This window comes from Stenella coeruleoalba (assembly GCF_951394435.1).
Source record: "Stenella coeruleoalba genome assembly, chromosome: 7".
Lineage (NCBI taxonomy): Eukaryota > Metazoa > Chordata > Mammalia > Artiodactyla > Delphinidae > Stenella > Stenella coeruleoalba.
Genome location: NC_137153.1, coordinates 72,324,235 through 72,350,842, shown reverse-complemented (window position 1 = coordinate 72,350,842; position 26,608 = coordinate 72,324,235). Strand labels below are relative to the sequence as shown.

At 44.1% G+C, this 26,608-nt stretch overlaps 1 protein-coding gene across 2 annotated transcripts in view; it reads right to left on the bottom strand.

Moving 5' to 3' along the window:
- The window catches only part of PGM5 (phosphoglucomutase 5), a 270,967-nt gene that overhangs the window by 78,567 nt on the left and 165,792 nt on the right, over positions 1 to 26,608 (bottom strand). The window contains exon 11 of one of the 2 annotated variants that reach the window (XM_079925685.1): positions 690 to 2,189. The exons of the other annotated variant lie outside the window; for it this stretch is intronic. Coding sequence (XP_079781811.1) covers positions 2,100 to 2,189 — 90 coding nt within the window. The 3' untranslated portion in view covers positions 690 to 2,099. Of the gene's footprint in view, positions 1 to 689; positions 2,190 to 26,608 lie in introns of those variants that run through there. 2 annotated transcript variants of the gene reach the window in all.

Genomic DNA, 26,608 nt, shown 5'->3' with positions numbered 1-26,608 from the left:
CTCCACTTTCTTTTTTTTTTTTTTTAATACATTTGTTTATTTATTTTTGGCTGGGTTGGGCCTTCGTTGCTGTGCCCGGGCTCTCTCTAGTTGCAGTGAGCGGGGGCTACTCTTCGTTGTGGTGCGCAGGCTTCTCATTGCGATGGCTTCTCTTGTTGCAGAGCACGGGCTCTAGGCATGTGGGCTTCAGTAGTTGTGGCACACGGGCTTAGTAGTTGTGGCACACTGGCTTAGTTGCTCCGCAGTATGTGGGATCTTTCCGGACCAGGGCTCGAATCTGCACTGGCAGGCAGGTTCTTAACCACTGTGCCACCAGGGAAGTCCCATGGACCTCCACTTTAAAGATGATGAGAACCAAAGCCACAAGGCAAGTTGTATTCCATTGCTGATAAACTTCATAACTAGTTCCTTAGAATCTCAGCTCAAAGCCACCCTACTATTATTTTGAAATCAAGACACTTGTGATGAAAGATTAGATGCCACGTTCGTTTCTTCTGACGCCCAAAGGCAGTTTTGAGCACTTTGCCTTCTCTGTTCCATTTATTTACTAAATTCCCAAGATCATAATGATGAATACCAGCCCTTGCAAGTGTTCTGCAAGGCAGACATATCAGAAGAGTGACCAATACTGGAGTTTGTCAAATGGCAAGACAAACAAATAAGCAAAAATCCACAATTCTTGTGTAAGGTTGAAATCAGAAATTTCTTTTTTATTAGCTACTAAAGGTCCTAGCAAGTTTCTGACAGAAGCATAGATAGAAAATGGAAACAAATACCTTGCTGGGAATGTCTCTCTGCTTCCCCTAATCTTGACTACAGCAATAATGCATTTCTGAACGGTCAAAGCGCACCATGTTATCTGTGCCAATGACATGATAAGTGGGTGCGTTCCCAAGGAAGCAAAACATATGCAAACAGGTCCTGTGCGCCCAGGGTTCTGGCTGAGGACTGACGGAGGCTGCCAGGGACACAATATCTTTTTTTCTGGGCAAATAAAGCCAGCTGTGACCCTCTGCTTTCCAGCAGGGGACCCCACCTTCCCTGCCGTCTCATCAGGCCCATCACTGTGCCACCAGCAAGGTTCTCTTCCAGCATCCACTTCATCTCCTACTTTTACAGCATTTCACTGTCTCCTTTTACAGCCATGACCAGTAAGATCTGAACTGTGTCCAAACAAGTGCATGAAAACAGGCCCTTATTGGGAGATAAGTTAGCAGAGTGAGAAAGTCAGAGAGACAGCCAACATGGTGGTATTTTGCCTTTGCAGCAGGAATTAGTATCAACTCATGTACCAACCCACGTGATATAATCAAGACGGGGCCCGAAAACGTTCAGCATTCATTCTCAGAGTCCTGCTAAGAAATGACCTCCCACCTGTGTAATGAATGGCTGAATTTGAAGGAATGCAGCCTGCTTAATAGCTAGTATTGATATTATTTACAAAATAAGAGAGAAAAACACCCTTTGATATGTTTTGTTGAAAGTGTGTCATTGTGGTTTGTAGAAAGCTCTTGAAGATGTGAAGGGGGTGGCATGGGGACTTTGGAGATGGGAAGGAGGGTGAGTGGCCATCAGGTGGTTGGTGGGCATGAGGTGGGCTATTAGGAGTTCTACAACTTTCACCCATGGGAGACCTGACCTGGGATGAAAAGTTAAATCCTCCCGCTGCTGAGGAGAGCCTTCTTAGGTCTGTCCGGGAGCACCTGGGGCTCAGGGTCAGCTGACTTCTGGCATTGCACTCTCCTCCGTTATTCCAGAACCTTCTCTCACCTGACGCCAACGATGCACAGATGCCCTGACTATTCCCAGCCCCCTGATTCTCTCTCAAAAGGGCAGGTTCCCTTGTGTGATAAAGCAGATATCAGATGACAGTGCAGCTTTCAGAGACAACCGAAGACCCTGTTGCATTTGCAGAAACTGACTAAAACCCAAACAAAACAGACATTTTTTTCTTTCCCCACCTACCCCGCCCACCACCAAATCAACCTTTGTTTTTTTTTCAAAGTCATAAGAGGCACAAACAGGTAGCAAGAAGGCATGAGTGAAGCGTCCCCCGCCGAGCGCGTTCTTTTGGCTGTGCTGAGTGATCTGTCCTCCGTTCAGGTGATGACAGTAGGGCCCCTCCGGCCGGTTCTCTCGTGAATCTGGGATATTTTCAGCGCGATGGCTATGAGAGGGCTTAGCACTGCCTGGAAAAGGAGGAAGAAAGTCTGTGAACAACTCGAGTCAGTCACAGGAGGGCTGCAGGGATGGGTTTCTATTCCAAGCATCTGGATTCAGTTCTGATTTGTGGATCTGGACACCTGTTCGCTGGTCCCTGGTTTCCTCTTCCGTAAGAGGAGACTCAGTGGGCGGGCGGTTAGGGAGAGGAGAGGCAGCAGTTGATCTCCAAAGTCTTACCTGGCTCCCACACACATTGCTCTAAGATAGGAGCTTGCACAACCCAACTACGAGAGTATTGAAGCATTTCGGGAACAGAGCGCTGTGAATCAAGGAAGTTCAGAAAACCCCCCAGTCTTCCTCTGCTACATTCCCTCCCCAACACATACCCGCCCCCCGCCCCACCCCCCCCCCCCCCCCCCGCCACACACATGTGCGTGAACTTGAGGAAGAACACTCATTCTACATCCTAAGTCCATGGACCTGATGAACCTACTCTCCTGATGTTTTGGAGAAGACAGACCAATCCATCAGCTAGCGCTGCAGAGAATAACAGCTCATTTCTTCCCATCACATAACACAGTGGCTCATGGGGCACCTCAGCGTCCCCTAGAAGGAGGTGGGGAGGTTTGGAGGCCTAGGGAATAGATTCTTGGAAAGGTGAAGGACATGAAGGGGAGTGAGAATCACGTCTTGCCCTTTAGCTGCTCATCATTTCATGAGACTCAGGCAGCGTTTTCCAAAGTGAGAGCACACACCACTCAAGATGATTTTAGGTGGTGCAGGAGATGATTTTAGATGGTGCATGGGCATGGCACCGGAACACTGAGAAAGGCAGTCTATTTTCCATTCTTCTTCAATCCTCCTAATTTCATCAAAGAGAATATCTATTTGCTGCCAATCTTTAACACTTTTACCAGGACAGAGCATGCCTCAGGCAAGAGTTACCTAGATAGAAGGTAATATCGTTGTATTTTTTATTGCATTTATTTTTTATGATGAATTTTATTTATCAAGGGATGCTGTTTTATTTATCAAGGGAGTTTACCTAGGGATACTGTTTTTTCCTTGGAGAGCACTGATGTAAGCTTTCTAGAATAAAAAAAATAGATTTAAGTGAAAACAAAGTTAAGTCCATTTAAAGACGAATACTAATATAGGGGTACTGGCAGAAAAGAAGTTTGGGAAATACTGGCATAAGGGGAAAAAAGATATCATATTGAGGAAAATAAAACCTGTACTTTTGGAGGGGAGAGGAAGATTCTATTACTTGCAACCTACACGTATTCCTAACAGATAGAGGGACGGAGGGAATGCATGCATGCTAATCAGACAGCAAGAGCCCAAGCAAACACCCAAGGCGCCAGAAGCACAAGTAGCCCAGTTGTCCTGAGCGGAGTGTGGACACAGGGCATTCCTGAGCCATAAGTGAGCAACACTTGTTTGGAGAGACCTAACCACCAGGGCCAAGTGTAAGGTTTTAATTCATTAGGTAAGGGGAGATGTTGGAGGTTCCTGAGCTAAACGTTGACACTGTCAGAACTGTGCTTTGGAAAGAATGCTCTAGCAGCAAGTCTCATGGTTTAATACATTTATGGCTAAATGTATTACATTATCTCACTCTATAGAGATGACGAGATGAAGCAGCGCAGATGTAATCCTGGGAGCCAGAAGAGAAGTGAAGATCTAGAGCCTTTTCACAACTACACAAGCAAATGCTGCTTCCTTCTGGTTCCACATCCATAAACTTGATACACAGAAACAGAAGCATTTCTTTTCCTTTTAATAACCCAACTGGTGCCCAGAAAAATTTTCCACTGGCACATTTTGCCAGGCCCTGTTCCACAGGATGCCCACAGGGCAGCATCTGGATTCTTTAAGGGCCAAGCACCCACTTTGTATAGATGTCAGAGTATTAGCTTTCCTCCTCTTCCTGTCTTCTCTCCCCTCTTTCCTTCTTCCCCCCTTTTCGGCTATCTAAGTCTACATAACACCTATAAGAGAGGTAAAGTGAGGACAGAGAAAGAGAATAAAGCTAAAATCAATCACTTTGAGGTCCTGGAGGATGAATAAAGCTAAAATATCCTATCAATTTAAGAAAATGCAGTGAAACTGAATTTGAAACCCTAACCCTGACCCTCACTTTTTTTAAAACCGAAAATTAAGACCTATTTTGTTTGACAGCATTGTAAGTTTCAAGATTAAGGATTTTCTACTCCTTACCTTTAAGTGGTGGTACCTATTGGCAAGAGGGTAAGGGAGCACAGTTGTAACCGATACTGTAAACACTGCAGGTGTTCTGTTAACTGATCTCTGCTGAACTCCACAGATGAACCTATGGTGCCCATTTCTTCTGTAAACCATCCTGACTGAGGTCCACTGCACACTGGATGTCTGTGACCAACACATGACTCTCTAACATGCTCAACTACTTCTGCCTCTAGCAGTTATGTGCTTATTAGGAGTCAGTTACGTTTGTTCCTAAATATGTTAATGCCTGTTGTACTTGTTATTGAAACTATGAATTTATTAAATTATATGTAAACCACGGAAATGTGAGAATAAATAGGAAGAGTTCTTTCTATGAAAATTAAGTTGAATGTTTTGGAAAGAGTTAGATAATGGTGATTAGCCATGCCTGTCCAATTAGATGTGAGTGAGATGCTGTAAAGTACTGGGGAGAATTTTTTAAAGTATAGAACGTTCTTTTTGCAGATTGCCTCACAAGTGGCCTTAAGTTCCCACTGACAATAAAGAAATTAAAGGTGAACATTACAGATGATGAATTATAGTGGGAATCTTTTGTAGAAAGATAATCACAACACCAAAGAGTATGCTCATATTCAAAGAAAAGGTGTTGGACCAAAATTAAAAGATTGACAAACAAACATACCTTTATATGTTTTGTGCTAAAAAATAGAATGGTTAAGATATGTGTACATTTAATTACCCCTTTTAACTCTCTTTTTGGAGTAGTGAATTAAGTACTTGTCCCTTAACCTGACCATGTCAGAGAAGAAGGCTTCCATGGTAATTATGCAAACTGAAAGGAAGGAAACACATTTTTGGAAATTCTCCATGAGGAAGACCTTGAACATGGGAACTCCCACCCTGAGCAAAGAGTTCCAGGCCAGCCTGACACAGAAGCTGTGGAACAATCTGCCCTCAAGAGACCGTGAGGGTTTGGGAAGAAAAACATCAGTGATGATCACCATGGACTGAATACTACTGAGGTCCTTTCACACATTTTTCAGGAACCCAGAAAGTCTTCAGATGCTTGTAGGATCCTAGGGAATTCTGGGAGAGATCCCTAAAAGTGCCCAAGTTTGAATTTTTTGCCAGCCTTGTGAAATGGGAGTTTCAAGTCATAATTTAAGGATCATAAAGTATTTGTTTTTCTTGCTTGAGTGGGCATGTGAATGTGTGTGTGTACACAGAATGCATGGTCTAGAATGAATGGTTATACCATGAGAGCACGAGCTTTGTCTAATTTAGGGCTAGAAAAGTGCTGCTACTTCGGAGGCATTGAATCAATACTGGTGGAATAAAAGCATGCTATGTCAGTTTGATGAAAAGAAAATGATGAGGCTGATAGAGACTTCTGTGGCCATTCATGAAGGGCACTCTGGGTGAGCCGGAGGGTCAGTAGTACCGAATTTTTACTGTCACGTTTTTCTTTAGAAATCACAGCTTTGGTACGTGTGACTCCCAGATACTTTTCTCATTTCATCAACCATTCATCATGGAAAGGAGAGAGAGGGAGATTCATTTTTCTGAAGCAATTGGAAAGGCCCTCAGACTGGGGAGTGAGAAGAGGGGTAAAAAATTAGAAGCCTGCGGATGTGAAATTTCTGAGAAGAAGCTGGACACAGAGCTTAAGAAACAGAGAGGAGCACGGGATGATGTAATTTGATTCTTTCACGTGACAGATGAGGAAACTGAGCCCAGAGAGGAGATGTGATTGGCCCAGGGTCACACATCTGTTTGGTGGTTGAGCTGGGATAAGAACATAGTGATTCTTCCTCTACTGCCCTTTCCATGCCACAATTCTGAACATGAGACCCGTGAATGACAAGGAAAAACAGAGCGGACAAGATGAGCCTAACAGGAGAGATAAAGAAAAAGTAGGATCGTCATCCCACTGTACTAGACCAGTCCCACATCAGATGAGGGGTCAGATAGGACTGATTAGCCATCCCCACTGGCCAAGAACAGGTGGACAGTGGGGAGAAGAGCATTTCCGGTTTTGTGAATGTATTAGACGTTCCAAGATGACTCTTGGTGAATGAAGGAAATAAACTAATAGAGACTATAATCAATTAGAAATATAGCATCTTTTTTGTAATTCCAGTGCTTCTTAGAGTGCTTGACATAGCTTTTCTACACTCAAGAGTAGGACGCAGAGAGTGCTCATCCTGCCGCAAACGGCATCGGCAATGCCTCCATTCGAGGGTACTCACACCACGGCCCCAGTCAACCTTGGAGGTTTGGGTGGCTTTTGCTGTCATCTCAAGTTAATAAGCCTAGAGAGGGAAATGGAGTCTGCCTCTATTTCAAATTCTGATACTTAGCTCCTCATGGATTTTTTTGCATTGGTTTTGATTTTTTAAAGTATTGCATTACAATATTTATCTTGAGTACTGAAGTTTTCGGCACCCCCTTAAATTCTACACCCTGCTAACCTCAGCCTCATCCTAGCCCTGTGTTAGGCTTTAACCTGTTCATACCCGCCCCCCCGCCCCAAGGAAAGAGGTTTCTTCTTTCCCTTTCTTTTTCATCTTCTCTCTCGTTTTATATTGTTGTTGTTTTGATTCACATTCATATAAATTGGAGCCATAAAAACAAGCCCCTAACAAATGAACTTCTTACCCTGACGGGCAATAAACAGGAGAGGTGTAAATGATCTGAATGTCACAAGACTCAGAGTAAATAGTTAACGGATTTTTTTTGGAGAAAAACAAATGCTAACCAGAAACACAATCACTTCTTAAGTCATATTTGTTCGAATCTGTGGAGGGAGCCCAGGGCTTGGCTGGTCCCAGTGAGGACTGTGCATCAGGAGAGTCAGAGGAGTATCCACGTGGGAAGGAGGGCGTGGGGAAGACGGTACTTATCCTAGCTCATGGTGTGAGGCAGGTAACAAAACCTAGAGAATGCAGACCATTCAACAACATAAAACACTGCCATTCCAACATCCACAAAATAGGGATACAACAAATGCCACGTTCGCCTGATGCTTAGAGGCAACTTGCATCAACACTCCTGCTCGGGTTAAAGATGAACCACCTTTCTCTCATGATTTCATTCAAACATTCATTTTTAGTCCGTGTGCAGTCCGCTTAGTCTAAGGCAGTGGTTCTCAAACTCGAGTGTGTAGCAGAATCACCTGGAGGGCCTGATAAACTGCAGATTGCTGGACTCCTCCCCTGGAGTTGCTCATGTAGGACACCTGGGCTGGGGCCCAAGAATCTGCACGTCTAACAAATTCCAGGTGATGCTGATATGCTGGTCCAGGAACCACACTTTGAGAACCACTGTCCTAAGGAACGCCCATGGATGTGCCTGTCAAATGCCTTGCTCCAGCTGGAGCCTAGGTTGCCTTGTTTGTTCACATGGTCCCACTCCTTGGCCACAGCTGACTGGACCAGGAGTAGGTCCCTGACCTACAGGCAGCTGATCCATAGGCTGGCCAGTGACTGAGCAATAGCCTGAGGCAAAACCTGAACCAGCTGATCAGATTTTTTCTGATCAATTTTTTTAAACTGGTAAGTAGTGAAAGAATAAGCCAGCCAGCAGTGGGAGCTAAATTAACCATGAGGTTATAATTCACTAATCACAAGGGCATAAGGCACCAGGGTAATCCAGGATTACGAGAAATACGAAAAATTCTAAGAAATTTAGAAAAGATCTTGGAGAAATAAAAATTAAACAGAGCAGAGGGAAATAATAAAGAGTTGGGAGAGAGAAAAGGATGGCGTACGTCGCAATAATCTCGAAAGTAAAGATCCACTAACTCCTGCCAGGCGGGCCTGAATCACTAACTTGCTCGAGGTCTAGTGTCTGAGACCTGGCCCTACTCTTGGATTTCTTGAGTTACCTTTGGTCTGTTTGTGCACTAAAATAAATCAAAATTTGAAAACAACAAAATCACACTAATAAGCAAACCCCGAGTATGTTTTTCTTGGATCATTTTGAGGAACCATCACTATCCAGCTTTCTACCACCAGTGAGAAAAAGCTTTTTTTCCTCCTAAAACTCAACCTCTTGCAAATTGAAAGTCACTTCCTCACCAAATCAGCTCACGGCACCACCTTTCCCTTTCCGCTACTAGCAGATCCCACCAATCTCTCCATCAGCTGGGCTGGAAGTGCACTTTGGTGAGTCTTTCTCTTTTCCCCATATCTAAGCAGTCCCACACTCCTTCTCATCCCATGGCTCCTCCCTTTAACACAGTCCCCTATTACCCCTGGCTTGCAGGAGTCTGCTAACTCTTCTCAGGCTCACCAGAGTGTGCTTTTAGGAACCCTAAGGTAAAAGTCCTGGATGGTTTCCTAAGCCTAAGGTCTGCCCTCGCAGTATGGCTGTCAGCTTCTTGACAGTTGGGTCTTACCCTCTGTGGTAGGCAGAATACTATGCCTCAACCCCCAAAGATATCAGGTCCCATCCCCTGCAATCTGTGAATGTGACCTTATTTGGAAAAAGGGTCTTTGCAGATGTGGTTAAGTGAAAGATTCTGAGATGACAAGATTATCCTGGACTTTCCAGCTGGGCCCTAAATGCAATCACAAGAGTCCTTAGAGGAGAGGGTCAGAGGGAGATCATATGCACACACAGAGGAGAAAGTGATGTGGTGATGGGGACAGAGATGGTGGTCACCAGCCAAAGAACGCCTGCAGCCACCAGAAGATGGAAGAGGGAGGAAAAGATCCTCTCCCAGAGGCTCCAAAGGGAACGTGTGCCTGCCGACACCTTGATTTCAGAATTCTGGCCTCTTGAACTCCGAGGGAATACATTTCTATTGTTTTAAGTAACCCAGTTTGTGGTAATTTGCTACACAGCAGCCAGAGGAAATGAACACACCCTTCCTTTCCACCATTCCTCCCGTCTTCTGCCTGCTCCTTGTCTCACCCCACTGCACCCCTTGAACAGTGACCTCTCAGCCCACGCTCTTCTCCACTTTTACATGTGTTGTTCTTTCATTGTGGACCGATGCTGAAATCTTAGCCATCCCTCAAGGCCTTTTTCATGAAATCTCTCTGATAGTCCCAGGAAGGATCTCTCCATTCTCTGACCCCTTCACTTGCTTCTCTGATGATTCCTTTTTATCTTGATTTACAGGAATTTGTAAGGGTTTTCTTTTCTTTCCTCTATCACATTTCAACTAAACTCTAAGTTACTAGAAGGCAAAATTTTTCCTAAATGTGTCTGTTTCCCTCCCTATACTATGTCCTGCCCATAAGAGATGCTGAAAGAAATGGTGGGCTTGGGACATTGTTTCGAGTGCTTAGTGCAGTGGGCGGTATACTGAGAAACTAACTTGTGCTTTGCACCCCCTTCATCAGGAAGGTTCACCAGGACGAGATGAGACTGTCCATCCAGTCTCCCTCCTGCCTCTTCCTCAGCCCAAGGGGAAGGCAGGAACTGCTCTGCCTGTGAAGGGTTAGCAGGTGCTTGGGCAGTTCTAATTAGCACTAACTGCTAATGTGGAGATAGGGTTGAATGAAACCTTCACAATTCAGAGTTCAAAGAAAAGGAAAGCTGTCCAATCCGAGGAAGCAGGAAAGGGAAAAGAACTCTGAGAAAAGGATGGCCTGTGGCAGTGGAAAGGGCTATTAGGGAAAAGACTCTGTGCCCCTGCCCAGAGCAGTGCCCCAGACAGAGGGCAGGACAACAGCAGAGGTGAAGGCAACCACAGAGACCTGCGCTCTCCCTCAGGACGGCGTGTGCCCTCCCCCTGCTCCATCCCCTCTGATCTGGAAAAGGGGAGGAGCCCCAAATGGCTACTGCTGAGCTTCTTGCCAATTCAGACGGGAGTTAGAGGTCCATACAATACAGAAATGTGACATTCCTTGCATCATAGGAGTCGTGGAAAAGTCCATACCTGCTATAATTATAAACTTGGAGGCATCCTCTGGCTTTGTTTCCAATACATCTCAGCACTGGAGAAAGTTTCTTTCTTTTCTTTTTTTTTCTGAAGTCTTTTTGTAATTGAAGTATAGTTGATGTACAATGTTGTGTTAGTTTCAGGTGTACAGCAAAGTGATTCAGTTATATATTCAGTTATACATATATAATTCAGTTACATATATATACATATATATATATATATTCTTTTACAGATTCTTTTCCCTTATAAGTTATTACAAAATATTGAGTATAGTTCTCTGTGCTATACAGTAGGGAGAAAGTTTCTGATTACATTGCCCTTCAAATCTTGAACACTTACACAATGTAACAGAGAGAGCCAAGTATAGGAATCTGTAACTAACTGTCAGGGCAAATTTATAAGGGCCCTGCCCAAAGAGGCAAGCAGGGGTGGAAATCTATGCCGGCTTCTCTCAGCAAGCCAGGCATTCTGGCAAGGGGCTGCATTTTCCCAGAGGAAGGGTGCCTTTGTCTTTTCACAAAGATGCCATCCCCTAGCCTCACCACCCTGTGCATTCCCGCTGAGGGAGGCTTTTTCTAATTTGCACAAAGGGGGCCTAGAGGCGAGATGCTGCCCTGTTTACAGAAGCCCAGATTTTGGGTAACAAAGATGACTAGCTATTTCAAATCCACCTGAGAAGTGTCTAGAAGAGAAACTGTAACAAAAAAAAATCAAATACATTTGTTGCTAATAAAAGTTAAGTGAGGGCTTCCCTGGTGGCACAGTGGTTAAGAATGTGCCCGCCAATGCAGGGGACGCAGTTTCGAACTCTGGTCTGGGAAGATTCCACATGCCACGGAGCAACTAAGCCCTTGAGCCACAACTACTGAGCCTGCTCTCTAGAGCCCGTGAGCCACAACTACTGATCCTGTGCACCACAACTACTGAAGCCCACACGCCTAGAGCCCGTGCTCCACAACAAGAGAAGCCCCCTCTGGCTGCAACTAGAGAAGGCCCGCGCTCAGCAACGAAGACCCAATGCAGCCAAAAATAAAAATAAATAAAATAAATAAATTTTAAAACAAAGATTAGTCCTTAAAAAAACAAAAAGTTAAGTGAAAATGCTGCAAACATTTTGCTCTTTAATATAATACATACAACCATGGTCCTAACTGTAATCCCCTTTTCATGTAATAAATCTATCTATCCATCTTGATCCAAAATGGACCTAAAATTAACCAAAATAGAGGATATGAAAAATGACTATAGATAAATCTGAATTTCGAGCCCAACCCTGAGGGAACCCATCTATTTTGTGAATGTCAGAAAACAGGCCTCCATAAAAGCTCTCTTCTGAGGGGGAGAAAGCCATTCCAGGATATAAGCGATGAGATACTCCCAAAGACGTTCAATCAAAGCAAGAACTAAGCTAGCGTTCTGGGAATGCAGTGATGAGCCTAACAGAAACCGCACTGACCAGGCCAGCTGGGCCTCCTTCTCCATGGCCCTCCCCACCTTTGCAACTGACTTGGGACTTCAGGAAGCAAAAGGCAGTGCTTAGGCAGTGCTTGTTTTATCCAAAATAAATCAGAGGAGTCATGAAGCCATTTTTCCTATTTATTCCTATAAATTGGAGCTGCATTCGGTCCCTACTCAGAAGTATCGTGTTGGGCTGGAGAAGGAGAGAAAACAAACATGCTGGCCAGCATTTGGGGGCACAGCCAAAAGTCACTAAGCAGAATCCTGGTGGCCTTTCATTGTCCTGTCACGCAAACACAGACCAACCTGCGAGAGTTCACAGCTTCCATTCTACAGAACCGCTCCCCTGGTCACTCTTTCCCTTTTCCTCTTTCCTCTCTTCTCTCTTTCTATCCCCTCATCTGCCACGAAAAACATTGCAAAAAGGGTGGGAAATAGCTAAATGGTTCAGATCGTCACAATTTCTGCTTTCCTCCTCCAATGTCCCTATCGTGTCTTCACGTTTCGACTCCACAGCAGACTTCAAAGGTTTCCCTGATGTAGAATGCACTTTCCAGTTTAGAGGGAACCTAGAGTTGCCCACCTCCCTACCGCCACTTGCAAAACTGTTACCAGAAATATAACTGCAAGACTGAAAGCAGAGGTTTAGAAAAAAAAGAACTACTCTCCAGTTCAAGTTCTCAAAGGACTCTCCTTGTAGCCATTTGCCTCCTCTTTTGAAGCCAAGGTCTAGGTTATTAGTAGTCGTCATTTTTTAAAAACTAGGTTCCAAGGGTTGGAACAATAATGTGATTCAGCTTGGCTTTCTGCGTATAGATCCCAGAAAGCCTGGCTCCTTAGAGATGGATTAAAAGCCTCAACAGCAGTCTCCCAAAGATTGGTCAGCAGACTGCTACCTGAGGACGAGGTAAGAATCACCTGGGGATGCTGTTGTGGGCTCCAGTCATGGAGATGCTGTTTCAGTGAATCTAGGGACCAGGAATGGAATGTGTAGCTCTACAAGCTCCCACAGTGATTCTGCTGCATACCCAGGTCTTGAAAGCACACTTATTCTAGAATCTGCAGTGAAGAATGGTGGTTATAAGCATGAACGCTGAAGCCAAACTGCCTGGCTCTACCCGTTATGAGCTGTGCAAGCTTGGGCACCCGCCTTAACCTCCCTGAACCTTCATTCTCTTTCCATGAAAGAGGGAGCACTTACCTATTGTGATGGGGCTAGACTGGGGCATGCAAACTGGAGATCCATGGCCACCAGATCCACTCAACCATCTCTTATTTTTGCTGGCACAAACTTAATATATACTTTAAAAAATATGAACTGAATGCCTTTAGATGGCATGCCAGTTCTAACTAACAACTTCCTACTGTCCTATGCCCTGCTGCCCTATTCACATGGGTGAGTTATCTGCCTGTCATTTGAATTTCTGACCCCAGGGTTTGCCATGGGGTGCATGCCCTGTAGTCACCCATCCCTGTCACAGGAAGCTGGCTGCTGTCGCGATGTGGGTCGTGGGTCTGTTGGTGAGAGGATGGTGCACGCCCCCAGGGCTGCTCCTGAGTGCAGCTTTTGCTCCTGAGGGTGGCTTCACATGGGGAAGAAGAGACCTACGGATACAGTACCAAAAACCTCTTGACTGAGTTTCAAGGTGTCCTGACCCCAGATCCTACACCCTCTCCACCCTGGAAGAGCACCTGCAGCCAGACTGGGTTTAGTGGCTGTACAACTTGAGGCCCAATATGGAACGTCTATCAGGACTATAGGGTATCCCCGGAGACCTGTGATCCTTAGACATAGGTGGTCATAGGTTTTTCCTCAAGGTGCACTTTAGGATCATGAAACCAAGCTTGGAACCTCAGCCAGCTTCCCTGTACCTTCCTCAATCTGCAGTGTCCACTGGACGTTTTTTGTTTTAGATGTTGGGGGTAGGAGTTTATTAATTTATTTATTTTGCCTGTGTTGGGTCTTCGTTTCCATGCAAGGGCTTTCTCTAGTTGTGGCAAGCGGGGGCCGCTCTTCATCGCGGTGCGTGGGCCTCTCACTATCGCGGCCTCTCTTGTTGCGGAGCACAGGCTCCAGACACGCAGGCTCAGTAGTTGTGGCCTACGGGCCCAGTTGCTCCGCGGCATGTGGGATCCTCCCAGACCAGGGCTCGAACCCGCGTCCCCTGCACTGGCAGGCAGATTCTCAACCACTGCGCCACCAGGGAAGCCCCCTCCACTAGACTTTTGAATTTGGTTCATTTAACAGAAATTGAACACGTTTGCACACTGTTCATATTCAACCAAACTAACTCACCTTTCCACACTTCCAGAGGACCAGTTACAAATATTTGGTTCCAAAGCCCTCATAGGTCTAGGCTCAGAAAGACTATTCCAAATAATACATTTAAGCTTCCTTTCTCTCATGGCATTACTGGATCACTGTGGCGTCATCAGTGCCACACACCGATACCTACTGTTTCTCTCCTCCCTGCCACAGAAGGCTGAGCTTCCAGGCCTTCTCATGGTAAGGCGGGGCCCTTTGACAATTTCCAGGCAGTGGGTGGTCACTTTCAGCCAAAGCTCTTCCTCTCCTTACGGTAACCAGCTGTTGGGGAGCAAATCTGCCACTCCAAAGTGTCTCTTTAGCACGTAGGTTATTTTGAGCTGAAAACAATGAAGGCCCGAAAGACTCAGGAAGAAATTTTGACTTTCCCCCTAACTGCCTAAAAAATAAATTAGATAGAGGGCCTGTTCCCAGAATAGAGCTTTCACCAGAGACATCTGCAAAGAATATGGGCTTGGTGTCGGGGGAGAAACAGGGCCTAGAGATGCATCCACTCTAAGTCCCATTGTTTCTGCACAGCCCAGAAAACATTTATTTACCAAACCTTTGCTTTTCCATCTCCAGGTCAACTGCCTTCCCCCTTTTTGAAGTCCTAAGCCCTTACAACATCTTCTTTTATCTTTAGCTGAAGATGGTATTTAAGGTGAAGGTTTCAGCCATTTGGGCAAGTTACTCAGTTTTTCTGGGTCTCCCCAATTGTAGACATGTTATTAAAATTTTGTCTGATTTTCTCCTGTTAATCTGTCTCACGTCAGTTAGACCAGCCAGAAGAACCTAGAGGGTAGAGGACAATTTCTCCCTCCCTAACACAGCGATGTTCTAGACACCTGTTCTGTACACTTGGACCCTGGAGTAAGAACACAGAGGCAAGCACCCAGCCAAGCTGTGCTGAATATATAATAGGAATTAGAAGTAAACCTTATTTTCAGTGGTGGTTTTAAGCCAGTGAGATTTTGGGGTTGTTGGTTACTATGGCACTGGTCTAGCCCATCTGGACTAATGAAAATATTATTCACTAAAACGAAGTGGGAAATGCCATTTCAAAAACATTTTCCAAATCAGAAGGTGTGAAGAAAGAGAGTATGTCTTGGAAACTCTATACTGCTGAACTATTGTTTGCCTTTAGGCCTTAGGCCATCTTTATTATATTGGATATTCTGAAGCCAATTAAAAGGATAAGAATGATGAATTAGTTTTCAAACACGGCTGCAAATTCTTTGGGATTCTTTCCATTAAGAGGTGGGCCTAGTCCCTCTTCCCTTGAAACTTGGCAGCCTTATTCAACCAATGCAGTTTGACAGAAGTGCTGTTCTGTGACTCGTGAGCCTGGGTCACGAAGCCCGGCGGCTTCCCCATATTGCCCTCAGCAATGTTATATGCAAGAAGACTTACTATCCCGAGGCCAAAAAGGTAAAGAGGCCTCCAGAAGACTCCAGCTCCCAGCCATTTGAGTCACTCCCAGTTTTTCTAGTTTTCCCATCAGAGACCCCAGACATCAGGGAGCAGAGGCAAGCTATCCCCCTGTGCCACGTCCAAATATGCCTAGCCTACAGGGTCCACGAGCGGGTATAAATCATTGTCGTAGGGTGCCACCAAGTGTTAAGGTGATTTGTGAAGCAACAATAGGCAACCAGAGTGAAAGGTGAGCCGTCTAAACAGGACTTTAGGCTGATACGTTGCTTGGCCATTCATGAGGTGGGGAAAGAAGTTAAGGCTTAAGTACAGTGAGAGAACTTACAGTATGTTGGTTAAATGCACGGATCCATTAGGCTTGGGCTTACTTCCATCTCCAGCCCTCACCAGATAAGGTTCTTAATCTCTCTGTGCATCACTGTGTTTTACTGCGCATCAATTTTGAAACTGGGACGCTAATAATCGTTCCTGCTCCACAGGGTGATAAACATGAAACGAGATACAGCATGGTCCTCAGCAGCATCTCCGGCCCTGCACTTGTGACTCTGTCACTGAAGGCTGCCAGGAGGCCTCACCCTGCTAAATATGCAGCTTGCACATATGAACATCAGATAATTCCCGCTCTTGCCTAAGCCGTCTTGGAAGCCAGAAGATGTTATGTTTCCTGGCTGGGTTTAGGTCACAGGCAATAGAATTGGCTACACAAGAAGACAGAGAATTGATTTACTGACTTGCAAAAGTCTTGGGAAAAGGAAATTCCTTTCCTTGCTCTCATCTATAGTTTGTGCCTCGGGTTCTGAAGTTTTAATTCTTCTTCAGCAGTTTTTAATAGCTGACACTGAATATGTACCATGTGCCAAGCACTATTCCAAATTCATGCATTGAGTTAATCTTTATAATAGATGGTTATATTTTATGTAATCTCTAACAGATATATCTATCATGTGAGGTAGGTAGTATTATCCCCATTTTACAGATGAGAAAACTGAGGCTCAGAGGCGTTACATCACTTGCTCAAAGACACACAGCTGGTAAGTGGCAGAGCTGAGCTCTGAACCCAGTTGGTGTCATGATTTTAACAGCAAAGCTGGGCTGTATCTCACTACCCTAGACTGCCCTTCTACTGAGGAAAAAGTTTCCATTTTCTGAATATTTAAAATATTTGTCTTCATGCCTTTACTGTAAAAGGTTTCTCTGTTTCAGGTACGCTATGAAAACTACCTTTTTAAGGACTATGAAATGCAGCAATCACAGGGAAGTGCATAAAAGTTACATACTTGAATTACATGTAAAGCTGATGCTTGTACTTCTGAGGCCCTTGAGCATTTGAGTTCTACACGAACTCATCAATTTTCTTCCCTAGTTAGCATGACATACTGGCAGCACATATAGCCCATGTCCAAGATTTTTCCTTAGCAATGTTCTTTATGAGATTAAAGGACTTCCTTTTGATTTCTATCTGCAGAGTTTTTATCATGAATAGATGATTTAGGAAAGCATTTTATCAAATGCTTTTCTGTATCCATTTTGTTATTATTGATACTTTCTAACTTAATTGCCCTTGTGATAATACTCTGCATTGTTTCATTGCCTAGTTAATTTTTATACATAGTTAATTTTTGTTTTGTTTTTTGTTTTTTTGCGGTACGCGGGCCTCTCACTGCTGTGGTCTCTCCTGTTGCGGAGCACAGGCTCCGGACACGCAGGCTCAGCGGCCACGGCTCACAGGCCCAGCCGCTCCGCGGCACGTGGGATCTTCCCGGACCGGGGCACGAACCCGTGTCCCCTGCATCGGCAGGCGGACTCTCAACCACTGCACCACCAGGGAAGCCCCATAGTTAATTTTTATAGTGAATTTTTATACATGTTCCCTGTGTCATGAAAACAATTTATATGTTGATATTGTTTGCTGTAGTATCTATATAAGTCCATTAAATAAGGCATGTTAACAATGTCGTTCAAATATTCTACAGCCTTATTAATTTTTCTATCTCCTTGTTCTAATAATTCCTGAAAGGGCTGTTAAAATATCCCAGGGCTATTGTCAGTTTCTCTATTTCTTCTTATAGTTTTACCAGTTTTTTGCTTTGTAAATTTAAAATTATTAGGTCTTCCTGGGGGGAGTTAAAGTTTTGATCATTTTGAAGAGTCCCTCTTTATATTAAGCAATACTTTTGACCTTTATCTGAAACTAACAGAGTCAGATTTTTGGTTGTTAGTTGTATATATTTTTCCATTTTTTTAACTTCCAAATTTTCTGTATTTTTATGTAAAATGTGTCTCTTATAATGAGCGTCACCCTGCTAAATATGAGAATAACTAGTTATTCTCTGCTTAGGCAAGAGTGGGAATTATCTGATGTTCATCTGTGCAAGCTACATATTTAGCAGGGTGAGCGTCTTTTTAAAAAAATCCAAACTTTGTGTTTTCCCTGGAGCACTTAGTTCATCTATATTTAAAGTAATAACAAATACATTTGTGTTTAAATCTACCATCTTATATGCTTTTTATTTGACCAACCTGTTTTTCTTTCTTCTCTTGGATTGATATTTTTAAGTTATTCTCTGTTTTCCTCTCTTAGGTTGGAAGTTATATTCTTTCTATTTTTGTGTGTATGTCTGTGATGGTCCCCTAGAAACTACAACATGAATCCTTGACCTATCAAAGTCTAATACTGATCCATAAATTTACTTTCTTCCAAAATATGCAAGGATCTTAGTATATCTTAAGTATGATTACTCTCACAGTTCTTAGAGCTATTATGGTTGTCTATTTTAGTTCTTTATAATATTAATATGATAAAAATTGTCAGCACCATAAGACATTACTATTAAGGTTTTATACAGCTAATGCTCACATAAACCAACCCCTAGTTTTAATTTTTCTTTGCTTTTTATTCCTCGATGCATCTCTGAGGTTCATGGGGGATAATTTTCCTCCTAACTGAAGAATATCTTGGAGAATTTCTTTCTGTATGGGGCTGCTGATAGCTCATTCTCTCAGTTTTTGTCTGTCTAAAAAGTCTTCATTTTGCTTTCGTTTTAGAAAGATCGTTTCTAGACTGTCAGTTATTTTATTTCAGCCTTCTGATTGTCAAGGTTGCCGTTGAAAAATTAGTTGTCAGTCAAACAACTTGTCTTTGATCTTCTGTAGTTTTAGTCTGATGTGTCTAGATGTGAATTTATTTTTATTTACTCTGCTCAGGCTTCTAGCACCAGTGGATTGCTTTCCTTCATTGGTTCTGGGAAATCCTCAGCTATTATCTTTTCAAGTTTTACCTATACGCCAGTCTCTCTCCTCTCCTTTTGAGACTCCAATTAAATTATGCTGGACCTCAATGTATCCTCCACGTGTCTTACCCTCTACTCTATATTGTCTATTGATTCTGGTGCACACTGCTTTGTCTCTTCAGGTGCTTTGTAACCTTTTACCGTTTGCTGGCCATTTTGTTTGAAAAAGGTATTATAGAAATAACTTGAGACCTAGGATATCACTAGCATCCTTCATCACCTCCTGTGAGATGCCTGCGGGCACTAGTAGTTCAGAGCCGTGGCTTTATAACCCCTGGATTACAGTCTGTAGTCTACCTTTGGAATGATTCCCTTCAAATTTACAATCTAGAACAGGGGTTACTGTACCAAGATCTCTGCCTTTGGTGAGTTCTTAGCTCTAACTATTTTTCCTTCAGCCACAGGAATGTGCCACACAGGTCTGCCTCTTAGCCTCCTTTGGTTCGTCCTTTGGGTGGCAGAGGCAGGTGGAAATAGACCAGGTTCTGCATTGGACCTGATGCCTGTCACCGACACCTTGTGTAATTTGCCAAAAGCAGCTCTTCTTAGCCCTTCGCCTGGGTAGGCAGATGCCCCGGGATAGAGAGAGCTCTGGCTCATTTCCCTGAGCCCCAACCTCCTTCCTATTCATGTTGCTATCTTATTAGGTCATTGGTCATTGATGCTTTTCTAAAGATACTTTTACAGATTTCTTTCAGCTTTTCTCTTTTCAGAGGGAAGGTTAGTTTGAATCATCTAGCCCACCCATACTAGAAGTCCTTCACACAGACCGGGTTTTGTTTTGGTTTTGGTGATCATTTTCCTGCCAATATTAAATTTCCTATGAAATCTAGATTTCTGAAAATTTGGGGGATCTGGCAACCCTGGGCTCACAGATTAACAAGGCAGTAACTGGAGAGAGCTGAGTGTCACCAGAGTTCCCACTGTGCTCTATGGTCTTAAACTAGCCCCAGTCTAGAATTGGCTGCCTGTCTTGACAGGCATCTGAATTGGCCACCACTGAATACGCAGTAATGAAATAGAAGCAATTAGATGATTTCAATATTAATGAGGATACATCTTACCTGGATAGTTCTATATCCAGGAATCTAGGACATTCTAACTTACATGTTTTCTTTTTCTGAAATAGGCAGTCTCACTGTGAGGGGCTTGAAGGCTGTGAGTGAGGGCCGGCAGATTTGCACGAGGAGCCGTAACAGTTCTGGGGAATGAAGGGGCTGAGGTCGCCCCCAACCCGCGGTCTCTGAGATTCAGATTCTCCACGTGGACTGAGCTGCCTCCTCTCAGCCCAGCCCTCCCAGGGGCACTCCCGAGGCTGGCAAAGCAGCGTGCAAAGGAAGCCACGGAGAGACATGAGGAGACTCTAGGTCCACTTTGGCAGGGAGAACTCCTGGCTGAGCGCAGTTCTGAGAACACAGGCTCTTTTCCTTTCCCACCTTGAGAAACCACCGAGGCCTAGGGGGGTCTTCAGTGGCCTAGCCCACCATCTCCTTTCAGGCCCACCATTGGGGAGCCCACCCTGGGGTGGTGATACTACTTCTCCAGGGGAAAAGTTAACAGTCTCTTTGCATGTCCCATAACTGCCACCCCCCAGCCCACTTGATGTAACTGGTCACAGGTAGCATTGTGGCATTCTCTAGCCTCTAGAAGGTACAGCCTTCTAAGAGAGGACTAGTTCTTTGGAAAGGATTTGAGGACATAAACAGGGGTAGGAAGTCTAAAGGAGAAACTAGACTTCCCACTGCTCTGGAATTGTGGGGCTCAGGGGTTGCATCTGAGAATACTCTTAGAGGATGGGTTGGGAGCATCAGTGATATACCAGACTGAAGACGGGCACCCTGATTACTCTATTTTTTCATAGCTGGGTGCACATCCATATATATATGTGTATATATATATATATATATACACACACACACATATATATACATATATATATGTGTGTGTGTGTATATATATATATATATACTTTTTTTTTTTTGGTTTTTTTTGTGGTACACGGGCCTCTCACTGTTGTGGCCTCTCCCATTGCGGAGCCCAGGCTCCGGACGCGCAGGCTCAGCGGCCACGGCTCACGGGCCCAGCCGCTCCGCGGCATGTGGGATCTTCCCGGACAGGGGCACGAACCCACGTCCCCTGCATCGGTAGGCGGACTCCCAACCACTGCGCCACCAGGGAAGCCCACCCTATATTTTTTGATACCACATAGCACAGCACCCTAGCTAAGACCATGGGCTCTGGGGCCAGAGCCTAGGTTCAAATACCAGCTATATCATTTAGAAATAGTAGGTTATTCAAATCCTCAGGGCCAAAGTTTTATTATTTGCATAACAAGAATGGATGAGTACGTATCCCATTGGACTGTGGTGAGAATCAGATATAACTCACACAAAACACTTAGCATTCTACCCTAACCCAATACAGGCAGGCATGTAACACAAGCTCATGAATATATTATTACTGTTGTTGTTATTCTTGAAGCAGGAAGCCTGGCTTGCTAAGACCGCAGGGGGTGGAATTGAGTAGACCAGCATTCCAGCCCCAGCGTGTTGACCTTTGATAGACAGACGACTCCTCTGCCTTGTGCTTCCTTGTCCATAAAATGAAGTTCATACGATCTTTTCTGACGGAAGATCAGATACAAAGAGATTAAGAATATCACCAGTGTTCTCAGCTCTTTGAATGAAAGACACCCAAAGTCACTCTGGTCAGAACTAAGATCTCTCTGTATCAGTCAGATGCTCTGGGCCCCAGGAAATCCCTTCCTTTTTTGTTTGTGTGCACGGGGGGACCCTCTATCCAGCCAGAGGGAACACAGTCAGATGGCAGGTGGACAACACAAAGCTGAAAACAGACGGAACAGGCGTGCCTACACTCGGAACACATTCCTTCAGGGTGTGTCTGTGTCTAAAGCAGTAAGTTAGCGAGGATCACCACAGGGAGAAAGGGCAGAAGCAACCGGGGAAGAAAGAGAACTTGGGCTGTGAGGCTGTCTGAGCAGGGGCAGCGCAGCGGAATCCTCAGCGCCAGGCTCTAAGGCGACAGCAGCGAGCCCTCTACGTACAGCCTTCCCTGCGATATAAACACCGCGCCTGGAATTTATGGGCGGTGAATATACATTTTACGAGTGCAGTGACTGAAAGTTTCTTCCACTTTTGACAAAAGAATATGTTCTTCCGTGGACTTTGCCTCTGTGACGTGGCTGCCATACTGCCCTTAAGTCCTTGAAGGATGCTGTTGGCCTTTTCATTGAAGTAGTGCTAGACTGTCTACCTACAATTTTGGCAAGGCTTCCTATCTCTGTAAAATCAAATCAGAACTTTCTTCATCCCCAGGTTATTTTGAATCTCTCAGTTTGACTAGTGTAATTGTGTGAAGAAAACACAGTCTAACACTACGGAGTTGATACTGAGGTAGGGTTTCTATGGTGATGCAAAGTAAAACTGATTTTCTTGTTTTGTTAAGTTTCTGAGAAGTGGAAACAGGTCTTCAAAGGTCTTGGGACATTTGTCTGGGTTATTTTCTGCACTTTTTGTCATCTTCCAGGAGGAGAGAATAGCAGAGGCCAGTTACCCCTATAAATGCCTCCTAGTGGTTTGGCTTTAGAAGGATTTATCTGGTCTGGAGGGAAAGTCAATCCTGCCAAACAGAGGTGGAAATAAGGATGCTGAAGGTTACCAGAGCAGGAACGCTCAGACTTGAATGTGGACACAGATCCCCTGGGGAGCTTCTTAAAATGCAAAATCTGATTTGGCAGGTCTGGGGTGGGGCCTGAGATTCTGCAGCTCAGAAGCAACCAGGTGATGCTGATGCTACTGAACCAGGGACTACTCTTTGGGTAGCAAGAGTTTCAGGTACTGATAGAAACAGTATAAATTATATCTGCTTTTAACCTGCTTAGGGAATCGTATTCATTACACGGACGGTGAATTCATCAGGACTGCAAATTCTGAGCAGTATCAAAATGAAATACCCTATGTTGATGTAAGTCGGGGTCACCAGTTGGATTCACCAAGAGAGAAATGCCCAGGTGGTTAAAGACAGCACAAAATGTACAGCTGCAAAATCTTAGTCAGGTATCAAAGTATCTTAGCTTTTGTTAAATACCATACCGCCCATCCTCATTGTGATACCTGAGGCTGTAACTAAAAGCAAACCAAGAACAAAAAGCAACAACAGACGTGGCTTCCTAAGGGATGTGGGGCTTCTGTGGGCGGTGGGTTTGAGGGTCACTGAGAAAGCATCTGAAATGCAATCATGCCTTGTTAGCCACTCCTGGGAGCCCCATTCACACCAGGACACAATGTCAGGGCACTCCTGGCTTTGCACAAGTAGAAGTGGCCCACACTTGCTGCCCATGTGTTCTAAGTACTGTCCAGGACTCTCTCTCATGCCTTTCTTTTTTCACACCATTTTCCCACAAGTTCCTCCTGAACAGTTCTCCTTTGTCTTCCAAGATGGTTCTAATGCTGCTCATCTGAAAATCAGTTGTAAGCAACTGCTTTAAACAGAAAAAAGAAGGAATCCTTCCTATAAGAAACCGAACACCTGAAAAAGGAATTCGATTTCATGAAACAAACACACTTGAAGACATTTTCCTTTCAGGTTTTCTTGCCATCAAATGCTGGGGATTCAATCTCAGAAGGCCAATTTTGGACATTTCCAGGGATATTTGATACTTGTTTTGAAAACATTAAAATTCATCTCTCTATATAAACACACATGTGAATACGAATGTAATTGTACCTTTTACAAAATGTATTGTTGAGCCAAACTCATTTGGATGTATGCTTCCCTGAATATAATCAGAAATTGTGCATAATGTTCAAAAGGGCCAGGGTCAGCAAACTAGAACCTCGGGCTAAGTCTGGTCTACCACCTGGTTTTTGGATAGCCTGTGAAGTAAGACTTAGCTTTACGTTTTTAAATCATTGAAAAAAAAATCAGAAGAATATTTTGTGACGTGTGAAAGTTATATGAAATCCAAAGTTTAATTTAATACCCATAAATAAATTTACTTATTCATTTATGTATTGTCTGTGGCTGCTTTTATGCTACAGCGGCAGTTGAGAAGTTGCAACACGGACAATATGACTAGTGTTATGGGTTGACTCGTGTCCCCCACTCCCCCATTCAGCTGTTCCAGCCCTAATCCCCACTACCTAAGAATGTGACCTTTGGAGATAAGGTCTTGACAGAGGCAATCTAGTTAAAATGAGGTCATGAGGGTGGGCGCTACTCCAATATGCCCGGTCTGCTTACAAGGGGGGAAATTTGGACACAGGTACACACAGAGGGAAGATGATATAGAGACAGAGGGAGAAGACAGCTATTTACAAACCAGGGAGAGAGGCCCGGAACACATCCTTCCCTCACAGCTCTTAGAAGGAACCAACTCTGCCAACACCTTGATCTTGAACTTCTAGTCTCCAGAACTGTGAGACAATACATTTCTGTTGTCAAAGCACCCAGTCTGTCGGACTATTACATCAGCCCTAGCAAACTATTACAGCGAGCAAAACTTAAAGTATTTACTATCTGGTTTTTACAGAAAAAGCTTGCTAACACCTACTCCATGGGACTAATTTTTAAAAAATTTTTATTGGAGTATAGATGATTTACAATGTTATATTAGTTTCAGGTGTACAACAAAGTGAATCAGTTATACTATATCAATACATATATCCACTCTTTCTTATATTCTTTTCCCATATCGGCCATTACAGAGTATGGAGTAGAGTTCCCTGTGCTATACAGTAGGTCCTTATTAGCTATCTATTTTATATACAATATAAAATAGTATATGTCAATCCCAATCTCCCAACTCATGGGACTAATTTTTTGCATTTAATGCTTTGAAGTCAGCAAGCACACGCCTCATAACAAGCAACAGAGACTCCAGAAATCCTCTCTTTATCTCACATCTACCCTAGTCTTTAAATACTTTTTCTCTGGCAAATGAGTTGGGAACAACCAACCAATGGCACATTATCTTGGATAAAACAGAATTATTGAACAACCCCAACTCAGTACCTCTCGCTTCAAGCCAGGAGGGCAGCAAATTTGTTCCACTAGCTCCATGGATGTAAGAATTTTAAATAACGGGAGGAGGGAGAAGAGGAAAGGAGAATGCACAGACAGGAAGAGAATTTCAAATTCATTTTTGAACCTTTCAATACAGTATTATGTAACTAAAACATTGTGTCACAGGGCCCCGGCACCCTCTTATAAGACCAACATCTTTAAAAGCTGCCGGTTCGCTTGGGATATCTCCCATAGATCCAGTTGGCCCTCAGAGAATTTAATGGCAGATGATAAGACAAGACAAGTTAATTCCATTATAAAACAAATTGCTAGTTAGTCTGGGGCTTTTTGATCCTCACATGATCAAAACTCGGGTCTACATTGCTATTAATAAAAATAATGGCAAGAACGAAATTATTAATGACAGCAAACATTTAGTGAGCATTTTTTATGTACCAGGCATTGTCCAAAACACTTTAAATGAATTAGTTCATGTAATCATCACAATAATCCTATGAAATAAGTATTTTTATCCTCATGTGACTGATAAAGTAACTGAAGTTTACAGAAATTAAGTTGCCCAAGATTACAGAACTGGAAAATGGCAGACCCAGGGCTCAAGACCAAGGATGTAGGGTTCCAAAGCCCAGCCTCTCAACGTGGGCCACGTGGCCTCAACAGTATATGAAAAAAGCAAAATCTTGGTGCCTCCACAGTTTTATTCCCCTGAAAAAGTCACTGTGTTTTCTTCCTCTTTGCATTAAGCATGTCTCCATTCTGATGCTTTGAAATTTGGGACCTTGCTGACACTGGAAGGGACAGCTCCTTCAGGATTAGCTAATTTCTAGAGAGAGCAGAGAGCTCTCCTGGGGGCCCCCTCTTCTATAATTAGAGCTCACTCCCCAACCACCTGCTTTGTTGGGCTCTCACACTCAGACCACTAGCCACCTGCCCTAATCACCCCAGGGCCAAGTACCCGACAACTAGGAACGTAGGAAGCCCTATGCCCCAGAGCCTGCTGAAATTGTTCAAAGTAGCTAATCCTAAACCTACGAACCCTCCCTCCCTTCTTCCTTTCCATGGAAACCACAATAAAAGCTCTTAGCTACACTTCCCCCTATTCCTTCTGCCTCATAACCAACCCTGGTTCCTCCCCCTCCCCGTGGCAGTGCATGGAGTGACTTGTCTCACCTTTTGGGAATGGTGAGTAACAAGCTACCTTTTCAATGACAATCCTCTCCTCACCTACTGGCCTCACCATACCCCAAAAATAATAAAACCTACATTTTAAAACACTCTTATAGCCTCATCTACCTCCCATGCCCCTATAATTAAGTTTCGAATACCTACCAAACAATGCCTTACATGATGACTTCTACCAACAAAGGTGCTCGGAAATGAAACCAAGCAACCAACCACCCGCTCCTCCCCTAAAAAACAAACAACGAAAAACAGTAAAACAAGAGTTTCATAAACCTTTCGTTGTTTTCCCTCCTGCCTAAGGCTGAAGTATTCTGCTATTGATATGCTGCTCTCCCGCTCTCCCCAAGTTTGCGTCATACCTCCCAACTTTCCTGGGAAGCAAAAACAAAGGATGCGGAACCCCCCCCCACCCAACCTGCATCTTGAATAGGGTTTCTCTTTTGGGGATTAGGGCATCAAATTTAAAATCAGCCAAGAGCAGACAGGAGAGCTAAAAACAGCCACATTCCTCACCTCTACTGCCCAGATCCCACGTTCATCATGGGAAAAAAGCGTGACCGTGGTGGGGAAGCCAGACAATGCCGCCTCCTTCTCAGGCTGCTTCAATGCATGGTCTCGTCCTGAGCC